Raw genomic sequence first — 14,601 nt, 5'->3', positions numbered from 1 at the left:
CTGTTTTATGTAGGGGCTATTATGTCAATGCAGGGTAACCCTTGTTAGGGCCTACGTAGACCGACTAAAGGAATATCGTTTCGCCAAAGTTCGCTCGACTCCGCACGTGAATAAACTGCCGATGCGGATTTTTCCCTTAAAGGTAACATGACGCACAATGCTTGTTCCACTATTCATGAAAGCCTCTTTGTTTGTCCAAATTTGATACTAATCTAATATGTGTTGATAATATTTCATATTTTGTTATTTTATGTCCACTGCTTATAATGAATGTTAGGTAGCTCAAATTAAATTTTGTTTCCTAAAATATCTTTCTTTTCAATGGCATTTCCGATAGGGAAATTCTGTGCTAGCTAAAATTTAATTTAAATGTGCATGCTTAAAAATATTAACATATTTTTCTACATGTGCCCCAAAATATTTAAGTAATATTTCATTGACTGTCTATTGTGACTTTAAGATCAAATCAAAATGTACGTTACTTTACGAATGACTAGATTTTTATATAATTCCACGTTGACGGTCAAAATGTAAATATGTGACGTGCTTAATCGGAAAAAACGTTTAACGCTAATTTTTGTTTTCCATATAGTTAAATCTTTTATTTCCCTGTATTTGTTTTCTTTTCAAAGAATTTCAACTTATATTCGATAAAAAATAAAGAAGAAATTCTCTCAAACTTTGACACGTATAAAACAAAAAGACAAATATAACAAAAAGAGTTTTTGAGTTCGAAAAAAACGTTCATGATCCAAACCAAGCTACGTAAAATATTTATCTATAGATCCCGCTGTCATAAATATTTTCGCTTGAATCCCTCTTGCTTCAATTTATTGCATACTTAACCCATTTTTTAAAAACATTTTTCACTTGAACCCTTATGATTTCCAACCCTTCATATACAACATACGATTCTGAACTAATTAAATGTTGGAAAATCCGTTTACTGCGATAAGATTGTTGTTTTGTTTTGAATCTATAATGTCAAATTCCAAATATAATAACAAAGACTTTCACAAAACCATTGCAAAGGCATTGTCTATCTGAAGGTACACTAAAAAATAAACCTGTCTTCTTACTTTATGTTGTTTTAATTTTTCGATTTTTTAGGTAAATTATATTACATTTATCTACACATTTATCTACTAGGTCACTTTATCGTATTGACACTGTGTTATCTTGATCGTTAATCATGTGAAGGCAAGTTGAACTATTCTTCCAGTCCAGGATGATACAAAAAGTAATTTAATTAATAATTAAAATTTTAAAATTAAAATACTTGTTTTTAAATTTGAACATCCCGAGAATAAAACCTCCAGTACGGTAGACAAATGCTCTAACCATTACTCAAATGTATAAATAATCACTTTAGCCAGCGAATGGCAGATCATAAACCCTGTAAATAGCCCGATTTCAATATTATTATATATATGTATATATATGTGTATATATATATATATTCATATTTATATATATATATATATATATATATATATATATATATATATATATATATATATATATATATATATATATATATATATATATATATATATATATATATATAATATATATATATATATATATATATATAAATATATATATATATATATATATATATATATATATATATATATATATATATATATATATATATATATATATATATATATATATATATTTAAATATATATATATATATATATATATAACTCTACGGATATGAAAAAATCTCTAGTTTTTGACCATAACAAAAAATTACAAAATAATATAAATTGAAACATGACCAAAATGTAGTCAATAAGCCGCATAAATCAGAATATGTTGAAGGATAAATGAAGAAAACAAACAACTTTATTATGTGACCCTTATTGCTAACCATGACCAAACTCTTCACTTTCATCTCTCTAAGGCGCCATCTATAAAGGGTAAGTATCTATTTATATTAATAATAATGGCAGGTTAGGTTAGGTTAGGTTGTTCCTCCATCTGTTGTATCTTTATCGCTGTTCCTTCATCATTAATAATACAAACCAACGGCTCTCAAGGATATCTTGAAGCCCTTACGATCTGAAGTGGAATGCTTTATTTAAAAAAAGTAAAATATGTCTTTGAAAATCGCAACGAAGTATTTTCATACATAATTTGATTCATTCAGAGTTTATGGGAAAAATAAATATTTACCAAAATACTATGCTGCGATGCTGTCAATATGTTTTTCTAGTCCTGTGTGTAAAATTGTTAAAAAGTTGGTTTTAAGGGTTCTCTATCATTTAATCATTTTTGCATTTATATTTTTTCCTTACTATAACAACACAGCCTAAATAGGTAGATATTTTTCCTCACTATAACAACACAGCCTAAATAGGTAGATATTTTTCCTCACTATAACAACACAGCCTAAATAGGTAGATATTTTTCCTCACTATAACAACACAGCCTAAATAGGTAGATATTTTTCCTCACTATAACAACACAGCCTAAATAGGTAGATATTTTTCCTCACTATAACAACACAACCTAAATAGGTAGATATTTTGAAATGAAAATAATAAACATTCCAACATAATTTGTTTTGATATTTTTATTAAACATTAATTAATTACAAAATGAATGCATTACATTAATTCAATAATATAACTTTCACGTTTTTCATGCATTAATATGAATATATAAATATATTTTAACTAAACATAATCTTCACAAAATACTCAGTCATGAAATATTTATTATAAATTCAAGAAATATTTAAGTATGATTATTTCATTCAATTGTTTTTTAATACAAAATGAAGCCATTTTTTATCCATAACCACAACTAACTTAGAACTTAATTTAACAAAAAAAAATATATCTTCTCTTTCGTATTACTAAATAAACGTTCATTGAATATACAAAACATTGGTCAATAAATACAAATTATTTTAAAATTATTTTATCTATATCATTGTAGTCCATTCGTTTCGTACAAATATCAATATGAAATTTCATATATTCTTCAGATTAAAAAAATTATAACATTAAATTGTGATAATTTTTTTAATAAATAATAATATTGCTATAAGAACTTAATTATATGATAAAATATAATAGAAAATCAAATTAAATATGTTGAATGCATAAATTCAACTGGCAGGTACAATGACTTAATTTATTTATTTTAAATTTAAGTAAATGCAGAGTTGAATACCATTTAAAAATTCAAAAATGCATATTTTATACATACATTCAATGATCAAAGAAAATATCCATAATTTTTTTGTTTCGCAAACGTCATGTGGTTTCGAAAAATGTACCCACAAGGCAAAGGGTTTAAATGTTTCTTGATTGGTCTGACTCTTTATTCATTGAAAACTCAAAGCTGCTCGCAGTCAGGTATTGTGCGATTAAAAAAGATGTTTAAATGATATATTCAAGGTAATTCAGATGAGCGTAATTCATAAACGATTGTTTTTGCGAAAGGAATGGAGACTAGCATACACACGTAATTATTAATCGGTTATGGGGTATCTGCTCATGAAATACATTACAATATTATTTTTTTATATTTTTTAGACATACAATTTGTAAATCTAACGTTTTACATATTAAAATTAGAAAAGTGCATTTGTTTGTTACGATAGTGCGAACACCAAGATAATAACTACAAAAAAATAATCTTATTCGACATTAATATATACGATGGAACCCTTTTGGAACACTTGTTAATTTACGTTGCCCTTAAGCAATCGAAATCGAAATCGGTTTCTATGTTCATTCTTTTATTATAGTCGTTAATTGAAAATTATTAAAAATGAGTACATTTATTTACTTTCCATTTCCATTTATCTTTTTTATCTTCACTGACCGACAGAAAAGCGTGGCGGGTAGGTTCTGCCAGTGTGTATATATATGTGTGTGTGTAAATTTAATTATTTAATTTATGATCAATATTCACATAATATTTCAGTACATCATCTGTCATTTCATTGAAGGAAAGAAATGTGACATTTATTATTAAATCTGAAGTATACACGTTTTTATTAATTACGATATTAAAATTATCACAATAATATCATTAAAAATACAGGTATTATGAAATTTTTCGAAGTAACAAAATAACAGTAATCTTAAAATTATTTTTCTTGGACTTTTTGGAAGATTTATTTGTTGTTGAAATAAAAAAATTATGTTATCAAAAAGAAATGCTTTTATTGAAATGTGAAAAAATCATGATAACCGTACAGAGGTTAATCATTTGTGTATCATTTTGTGAATACACATATGGCATCTAACACAAAAAATGTTTTGAATATCATAATAGCTTTTCTCTTGTAATTCTTAAATCTTTGTGTAAATTCGTACTAAGTTCATTTTTTAGAATAATTTGACTTAGAACGAGGAGTTAAAAAAAGTAAATAAAAGGTTTTATGCAATTTTTTTTTTCTTAAACTTGAGACTGATAACATATGTTCCAAAAAATTGAGTAGTGTGGCTGTCAATCACGGGTACCTCAGATGTGAACCTCGGAGGCCTACGCATTACACTGCAAGGTTTGGAACAGTATTTCTAAAAGTGGGCGAAAATGCCCCCTTGTGGGCGTTCTATAAGCTCTTTTACAGGGCATTAAAAACCCAAGAAGACAGATAGAAGTACTAAGAAGTAAGATACATATTTTTATTCCTTTCCTCTTTCTTTGATGGGACATTCTGGTGATTTTATTTTCGTCTTTGACGAGAAATTTTGATAGGGGGCGCCAGACTAAAAAAGTTTAGGAATCTGTGGTTTAGAAAATAACATAAATAATTAATAAAAACATAATTGCTATTTATAATTAGAATCCTAGCTGTCCATCAAACCTCCTCCCTTAGTTTTTCCCTCCACCTCCTTCCTTCCATTTTTCCTTTCCCCTTCTTATTATCATAAATTTGTAATTTATGTTTTTTTATATGTTCAAATACTTTCTACCTCCTGCTTGCAAACAGCTATATATGGTTTTTATTGTAACTACAGACAGTTGGTAGAATTCCATATTGAATTGTTGGGTAATATATCCAAAATTGAACAAGGTTTATTGGATTAAATTCTACATTTATTTATGTATATGTTAATACGTGACGCGATTCGTCTTATTAAATGTGTTTGATAAGAGTGTTTGATAATGTCTTAATAAGACGAAACGCGTCACGTATTAACATATTCATTAATAAATGTAGAATTCAATCCAATAAACCTTTTTTTTTAATTTTGGATATATTACTCAACAAGCTTTATATGATATTAAACGTTTTGATCAATATCACCAGTCTGTTTTTGGTTGGTAAGAAGATATTTCATTTTAGCAATAAGCCCGCCAATTTACTTACTTCTTTTCTGTACATGAAGTTTAAATAAATAAATAAAAATAAAACCCTTATCCGCACCCCAATGGTGCATAGGGCACTGTGTCATATAAACGCTACACATGAAGGAAAGTACATATACACGTGTTATCTTGATCGTTTACACATGAAGGAAAGATGATCAGCCCTCCGCTTCAGGTACCAGTCCATGGTTATATTGAATAAATATGACAGTGAAAAAATCACTTTATATTTACTTTACCCCCCTTGAAAATCAAACTCGGGACTTCCAGAACGGTAGCCGAGCGTGCTGACCATTGCACTACGGAGGCGGACGAAACATGAAGTTAACATAAATAAATAAATAATTTCAGAATACAGAATGGATGTCTATGATTCCAAGATCTTCACTTTAAGGTCTGAATTTCCCATCCTTTTTTAGTATTTGGTTCACAGCAGGCAGCAGAGTTTGGCTCCGCAGCACGCGATGGGTCCGGGCGTGTCCCCTTCAGGGGGCAGCACCAGCTCGAGGTCGTCTCCCTCCTCCTCCTCGTCCGTGTTGGAGAGCTCCTCCACGGAGAGGGAGTCCAGCGCGTCCTGGGACCGGTCCCCCGGGAGGTGTGCCGCGGGAGCCGGCGACACGGCGCACGCGGCCGGCCGCGAGGGGGAGCGCCGGGGAGGGGGGAAGAAGCTCACCACCTCTTCTTCGCTGAAATTATCATTCACAAGCGGTGAGTATTACGCACACTGACATGTAGATTTATCGCTACTACTACTACTACTACCATCAGGTAGCGAGAGGATGGAACGCCACACTCTTCTGTCCTGACACCTTTAGCAATAGTTCTTGCATATATTTTATTTCAATGTATTTTAATGTTTACGATTTAAATTTTTTATAGTTTGTAATGTATATATTAATTGAAATAAATACATTTAATTGAAATTGAATTGAATACTGCTACTGCTACTACCATCACGCCGTTTCACCGCAGGGATAGGCAGAGATGATGGAACGCCACACTCTTCTGTCCTGACATACACTCCTCTCCTCCTTCATATCCATACATCTAGTCATACGTGCCCTCCGATTACGCGGACTTTTGACACCGCCAGATTTTAGGTTCTGATTGATCCGATTGTCTTTTTCGGTCGTCCTCGTTCTGTTTTATTTATTTATTTATTTGGGATTTTTACAGCCACTACAAAACAATATACAACAACAATCAACAAATCTACAGCCAATTACAAAAATCCACCGATAATGTTATTCTTATGAAAGTTATGTTGGTTGGGGTGAGTGTGTGTGTGTGTGTGTGTGTGTTTTCGCTCTCACGTTCGCCACATATATTTTCTTAGTCATTCTCTCGTTATCCATTCGCTCCACATGTCCATACCACCGTAAATAACTCTTCCTAATCTTTTCAATTATTCCTCGTTCAGCCTTATATTCCTTTCTTATATCTTCGTTTTTAGTTATGTCATACAATGATTTTCCACACATTCGTCTGAGGGAGCGCATTTCAACAGCGTTCTCTCTGCTTTCATTATTCCTTTGCCAGTTCCATGTTTCGCTTCCAAACATTAGTGTCGGTACCAGCACGCCGTTTTGAACCGAGTTTCATCGCAATTTATTCAAATTCAATTATCGTATTATCTGACGCAATTTATCATTTAGTCTACCTCACAGAAAACTATTAGGACTAATTGAATACCACATGCTTTCTCTTTCTTACCCTCTTGAACGGAAACATACTTTCGATGGTTTTGTACCCGTCCCAATGTTTATATATTATCTTAAAATGACACTTAGTACATGTCATCTGAATATTACTCAACGTGCGCACAGTCCGCATTTTCAGGTAAGCTTTTACGAAACCATCACCCCTTTCGGAATATAAAGTTCCGGAAAATGGCACCAGATGCCGTTGATGTTATTTATGATAAAAAAGATGAAATTTCCACAGGTTTCCCAAAGCTTTCAATTTTGTTCCTCAGGTGGCGATAAACGTGATTTTGTGTGATTCACTGATTATTTCTTTCATGATAGTGATAAGCGTTCGTCAATTAATAAACAGCTTTATACAATTTTAGTGAAGTGAAGATGATCAATATTTCATATCATTCATTAATAATAGAATGAATGAATATAAGGATAACAACAGTTTATGAAAATTATAAAAATAGTATTTTTATTTATTTATTTAATGAACAATTTTGTTGTGATCTATTTCGAAATGTTTGTCTTTGTTTGTTGTGTAAATTAGTATCGTTTATTCAACAACAAAAAATTAATAAACTCGACGAAAAATTATTTAAATTTTCTACTTTTTCGAAAATTATGGTATTAATTTTGTAAGTTGTATAAGTGTTCAACAATTAAATATCATTTATTAGTACCGCATGGCGGAATATGATCAAATATATATAAGGATATATATTTTTAATTTACTGAGATTTAGTTAAAATTCAATTAAGGTTAAAAAGTAACAACAAACATAAGGTTACACAGGAAACTTGCATATGTCCATACAACATAAATCATCATGTGGGTGATGTAATATGTTACATTTTTTATTTACACTTCTTAGGCTTTTAAATTAAAATCTTTGTACCTTTCATCTGTATCCCAGGCAACAAGAGGTTGATTTTCTCTTGTTCCGGGAACCGGAAGTCGTTGAAGAGGAAGTAAACTTCCGGAAGATTTCTTGTTTTCCTGAAAACAGCGTTATTCAATTTATTTCATTCGAGAAGAAAAACTCAATTCCTCTTTCTCATGAGAACAATTTATAAAATATAAAAGAATTTCGGTAAATGTAAATTAATGATTTATCAGGAAATAAATAAAAATTTAAATTTTTCAAAGCATTCCAAGTTGAAATTGTGTGTACAAGACCATTTTTCATATTCCTTTTTTATCTATTTGATTCTAACATGAAATTATTCTTTTACACGTGCTTACTATACATGGGAAACGCTTTGCATTAAAAATGGAAACAACACAATTAACCAAAAAAACAATTTATTTATAATTTGGGCTAACTTAAGTGAAAAAATACATTACTGTGAATTCAATAGTGTATTATACAAAAAAATACACGAACCTGGTATTTATCATTAAGGTGGAGACTGACCGGAGCATTTCGTCGCGACGACGCATCGTAACGTAACACGTTACGATGCAAGCATTCGGGCATTCAGTACAGCGAGCCGAGCGCTCCATCCATAGTTTCGGATGCTCGGTGATGCTCGCCGCGAGCGATATTACGACGTTATGTTACGACGAAATGCTCCGGTCAGTCTCCACCTTTAGGTGTGATTTTATGCTGATAAATTGTTATTGGTTATGTAATGCAAACATCTATTGTATAAGCAGATAAGTTTTTTGTTAATTTGTATTAATATGACTACCTGATTTCTATTCCGGTTTCCAAGTTTTCTTTGCATTATTCTTGGACCAGGAACACCTCCAAGAATCTTCTTTGGACTCAACTGAAACACATAGTCGCATCATCCTTTTTAATCACATAATACATAAAGTCTTTGAAGATTTTTTTAATGAATGTTAATTTGTAGGAAAATTAGTTTAAATATATACACACGCATGTTAATCGAATGAGTGAAGAAAGGGTAATGAAACAGAAAAGTTTATGAAGCGAATGTGGTTTGTAATAGAAGCAAAAGAAGACCGAGGAAAACGTGACGTGATAAAATGTTTAAATACTTGATCTGTTTAAAACTAGGCAGAGAGAATAAAACGCCACACCACTCTGTCATTGCAAACATTCTTCGCCTCTTCCACGTTCATGCATCTCCTCATACATACCCGTCGATTGTTTCGACTCCAAATCTGTTTTACCGGTATTTCCTCGTTATTTATATATTTATATATATATATATATATATATATATATATATATATATATATATATATATATATATATATATATATATATATATATATATATATATATATATATATATATATATATATATATATATATATATATATATATATATATATATATATATATATATATATATATATATATATATATATATATATATATATATATATATATATATATATATATATATATATATATATATATATATATATATATATATATATATATATATATATTGTTTTATATATATAAATATAAAATAAAAGTTTCACTACTAAATTTAACTGTTAAAAAAGTTTAATATATCCACACTCGCATGTACTCGTATATATACATGTGTAATGTTAATAAACGTGACATCAACTTATACCTACTTATACCTATCTCCAAAGCGACACAAAGTAATAAAAAAGTTAACCCGACCATTTCGTCTAATGTACAACGGCCCGGCAAATGTTTTAAAGGTTTTAAATTACAAATTTATATATTCCCCGATAGTTCAGGACTCGAAACCAAACTTTGGGACCGATCACGCGAACATCTCGTAAAAATTATATCAGTAGTCTCTGCGTTTACGAACCGAAATTATTAATTCGTGCGTCCGTTGGCATGTCCTGCCGTACTATAGGACAAATATTCTGTATCTCAGGCAATAAAAATATGCCGTTTTTTCCACTCTCAAAAAAAAACTCGTCCGTAATCTGAAGCCTTCGAAATTATTGATTTTTGAGCTCCATTCTGCCAAGGACAACACGGCAGACAGATCTTATCAAATCATAAAACGGTGACTCCAATTAATTACATGCAATAACAAAGGATTTACAATCAGCAAAAGTTTTATGATTTACATTCTTTGCTAATCGTTAGAAATAATTAACATAAATAAAAATGTAAATGTCAATTCGCTCAAAATTTCAATTCTCAACTTGTTCACCAATTGCTTTATTTTGTAGTCTTTATTCGATTTTTTAATGGGGTTATTGGGGTAATACCCAGAAAAATTGATAACTGTATTTCGAAAATATAATAATATAAATATTTTTCCCGAAAAATGAGTTAATCATATAGATTTGTTTATTTTATCAACCTCGAAGGACTCGTTCAAATTAGAGTTATCAAAGTTACACAAGTTAGTACAAGTGCAAGTATGCAACCCAAGCGCCCTAGCTATTACTACCATTCTCCGTTTCCCACTTAATATTCCTCTTCTATTTACTTTCCCGTATAGTAGGAAGTAGTAATGTCTTTGTCACTTCATTCATTTTTTTACTTCGTCTACTCCCATTTGATCATTTTCACTCCTACACGCAAAAATCTGGATCGCAGAATATATCACCTTGCCTTTATGTAAATGACGATCAAATAAACACCATATCGATCCGATACACCATTTGGATGCGATTAACCTTAAGGTTCAAAGAATGACAAACTCGTATATATAGTACATGTAAGCAAAACAATGAAAAAAAATTATTGAATTGTTTTCTGATAGTCAAGTATTTTTTGTATTTTATATTACCACTTTTATTCTAGTTCTACTTATAATACCTATACCCTTATACCCTTTACTATGACCTAAATTATATTGTATACCCACACACAGGCCATGCTTTTGTGGGATCTTTTTTGTGTTTATATTTTATTCATATTTTCTTGTATTTGAATTTGTCATGTTTGTATAATGCAAAGAATTTAAAATAATGAAGAAAAAAAATCATAAATCATAAACAACTAGTTTCTAACAGCTCATGGTGAAAGATGTCATGACTAATACATAGAAATTAAAATAGAGGAGAAAAAGTGGGTGTAAACAAAGAGAATAAGAGCAATGGCAAGGGCACTCAAGTTTCAAACAAGTGATTGCAAATACTTTTCATCACATTCCACTTTGTAAGTGCTGCCAAATAAATGCACTTTGCCAAATAAATGAAAAGGAAATACATATTACCTTGGTAGCAGTATCACAAATAGGTCTTGCGTCTCCGCTGTCTATTCCGCTATCCTCCATTCTGGAACTGGCATATGGAATATCGCTTTATCTTCTTGTATTCTTCAACTCAGCGGTAAACATAGTTCTAGGATCTATAATTGGAACCGAAAATTCTGGAACAACCATTGAATAAACAATTACACGGATCATAAACTCTGCACTCTATTCTGGACAGGGTTTGTGTAAAAATTAAAAACTGAACCTCTATTGGCTAACGGTTTAATGGTATTTCTATGAACTTTGTAAAAACGTTGTATTTTAATTTTATTTTTAGAAATAATACAAACAATACGAACTTGAATGCATTTTTTGTATTGGATTTTCCATTTCTTATACCGCTTCGAGGAATACTTTGTTAATCGAGTAATTAAAAAGTATTGGTTTCTTGTTTTTATAAAATCTCCTAATTTGGCATTTTTGTGAGTTTATATAGAGTTCATTTTTATTACACCAATCTGGAAGTCTTTCCAGATTTCTGTCTAGTATGTAACTGTCATTTATGTGAGGAATTATTTTGAAAATCTATTTTATGATAGTTAGATTTTTAATAGTATATTTTTAACTGTTTTGTACATATTTTTGTTTATTAGCCGTAAAGAAAATAAAATTAAAATTAAAATATAAAGTAACTTCGTAGGTTTGGGCGTCCACTAACCAATTCAACTAATCAGTATATTCCTCTCTTACAATTTTTATTCAAAAAGGGTTCAAAAAGATTCTTTCTTATGCCTTGCTAATGAGTCCCCAAATATTTGTTTTTTTTTTAAAGTTAGGTTAAAACCCACAAAGATTTTTTTAAAGAAGCTTATCTGCAAGTAGGATGGAAAAGATAGAGAAAGAGACATGAAAAATACATCACAAATACTAAGATTAATTAAAAATAAACCGTTTTGCATTTATTTTGTTATTGATGTGAATTGAACCAGCGACGTTGGTTTCGTAGCGAAGCATCTACCCAACTATACTACGCTTTTCAAACGTAATTTTTTTAGTATTAATTAGTCTCGAGGAAGAAGCTATCTGCATCGATACCGGTTTACATTACAGGTAAGTTATATTTTTATAGAAAGTGATTTAAGGTTACGTTTAGATTTATTTCAAATTTACATTGTATTACAAAGTTATGTACAAATGTATACTGTAGATAGTAGGCGGTAAGCGGTAAAATATTTGATATACATAAAAACTGAAAATTGTTAGTAAAAAATATAATATGCCGGTATTTATATTAAAATATATTACCATTCAATTAAGTATCAAAAAATACATTACCTTTTGATCCGATTAATATCACCGAACTTATCTAAACAATGAATCTTTACCATATGATTCCCAAATCTGTTATCAATAATGAAAAATATCACATTATATATACATATTAATAAACATATTATTTTATCCACTTTTTAACTGTGATTTTCCACTATTTTTATGTGTGAAAACAATGAAAATGACTTAAATGGATTTTTATTTACCGACAGCTGTCACTTTATAACGTCATTGGGTGTAAAGTAAGCTTTATTTTCTGTGACGCCATTTTGAGGTACTACTAGCGCCGCGCGCGCTTTTGTTGGCATTTTCCGGAACCTCTTATATCAATACTGTAAAAAGGACCACAGTGGTTTGAGATGGTTTGGACATGTGAACCGAATGAGTAAAAAAAGGATAGCCGAACAAATTTACGAGGCGCATTTGGTTAGTAATGAAAGCAGGGGAAGGCTGAGGAAACTTGGCATGATCAAGTATTTCAAATACTTGATTAAGTGGTCAGGTCAGAAGTCGGAATAATCGGCATCTATGTATGAGAAGATGTGTGAATGGAAAATAGGCGAAGATTGTGTGCAAATTAATATTGTTGTGGCATTCTATTCTCTCTGCCTACCCTTTCGGAGAAACGGCATGACCGTTTGTTAGTTAGTTTTGTTTTTTCAACTTTGTCTCTCTAATTCAAGCGCTCCTAGCGGAAATTCTCAAAGCTCGTAACCTAGCAACTTCCGGGTCGAATGTCGATACCACGCGGTGTTATCGGAATGATGTATTTATCACCCAAAAATTTTTCTTTTACCCATTTTTTCTGTTAAAAATATAATTTCCATCAAACAAGTGCTTGCTTTTCATTCACATAACTTTCGCGTTGCTTTATCCATTGTCGACGAAATGGCTAAAACAGGAAAGGGCCTTAAAGTTAGTATTTTATTTTTTTGTTGCACTTTTTTATACCTAGATGCAATGATAACTTTTATTTTTACTTCGTGTAAAATACTAATTAAATATCTCTATTACAAGAAACTTTTTCTTGTACTTTTAATCCGACAGGAATATAATTACAAATAAAATTATTGCTCATTTTATAGACAAAACAAATCGTAACTATGCGTTAATTGATATCATAACTTTTTTATTACAAACATTTGTTTTAATGTAAATTAATTCAATACACGAAAATGATTCTCTTGTTGAATTCGATGTTAACACAGTAAAACCAATCTCTGTACACATTTTAAAGGGGTGTTTCGATTTCGTTTCAAGATGGCAGTAAGTAATTAAAATTTATTTAAAATTAAATTATTTATCTAAGTGAATAATAATTTTTAAAGTACATTTTTGGTGATAGATAGATATTTTTGTTTTGCTCTTCTTTTCGCATGTAAATAGACTGAATTAAAAATATTATATTATTGAGATAGATGATTTAAACTAAAACCCAGTTTTGACATATTCGAACATTATTCAGTGATATGTTTAAATTTTTGGTAAATTTATCACAGTTCATTTTAACATTTTCTATAATGTAGAGGATATCATAGAATAGCCGTCAAGCCGTCTAAAATTGTATTAATTAAATGTAGCTTTTTTATGAAAATCGTTAAAGAGGTTTGCATTAATTGATTGAATCTAGATTCCGCATCCTTGATTCATTAATACCAACCAAATTAATCATCTTCGCTACTTAGTAAACCCGTTTATAGAAATTTTTAATAAGTGCAATTTTGCAGTTTATTTTTGTTTTTGATAAATACTAAAGACTCTTCTGCTTAATGGATTTGTAAAAAAGAAATCAATTTGGTAAAGCTTTAAAAAGATACCTTTACCTGAGAATGATGTAGCATTAAAGTTATGAAGGGTATTCGGCAATGTACGAGGACAGTACTGCGTGCATTAGGGTGAGTAGCTCATTAACTCCCTAAAAGTATCAAAAATAATAGTATCAATAATAATAAACAAATAATAAATAATAAAAGATTTAGTATAGGAGCTGGAATGAACGATCTTACTGCCTGTTTTTTGTGTATGCAGATGAAACTGTATTTCTTGTGATAACAAAGAGAACCCGCCGGCTCTTGTGACAGGTCGTAAGTCATGAAAATATTCTAGCGATAAGAT

The 14,601-nt window shown here is 30.2% G+C and overlaps 1 protein-coding gene across 1 annotated transcript; it reads right to left on the bottom strand.

The window, feature by feature from the left end:
- Window positions 1–4,128: 4,128 nt before the first annotated feature.
- LOC148312597 (uncharacterized) lies at window positions 4,129–12,741 on the bottom strand. The gene is made up of 6 exons (XM_088276414.1): window positions 12,490–12,741; window positions 11,176–11,330; window positions 8,731–8,811; window positions 7,935–8,035; window positions 5,238–6,028; window positions 4,129–5,063 (listed from the first exon to the last, which is right to left on the bottom strand). Exons 2-5 carry the CDS (start codon window positions 11,233–11,235, stop codon window positions 5,770–5,772), a joined length of 501 nt encoding a protein of 166 aa, XP_088132540.1. The 5' UTR covers window positions 11,236–11,330; window positions 12,490–12,741; the 3' UTR covers window positions 4,129–5,063; window positions 5,238–5,769.
- Between the last annotated feature and the right edge of the window lie 1,860 nt (window positions 12,742–14,601).

This window comes from Brachycentrus maculatus, unplaced genomic scaffold (assembly GCF_059751285.1).
Source record: "Brachycentrus maculatus isolate JH-2025_06_01 unplaced genomic scaffold, ASM5975128v1 h1tg000038l, whole genome shotgun sequence".
Classification (NCBI taxonomy): Eukaryota; Metazoa; Arthropoda; class Insecta; order Trichoptera; family Brachycentridae; genus Brachycentrus; species Brachycentrus maculatus.
Note: the sequence above shows the minus strand (reverse complement) of the source record. Positions and strands in the feature narration are given on the sequence as shown.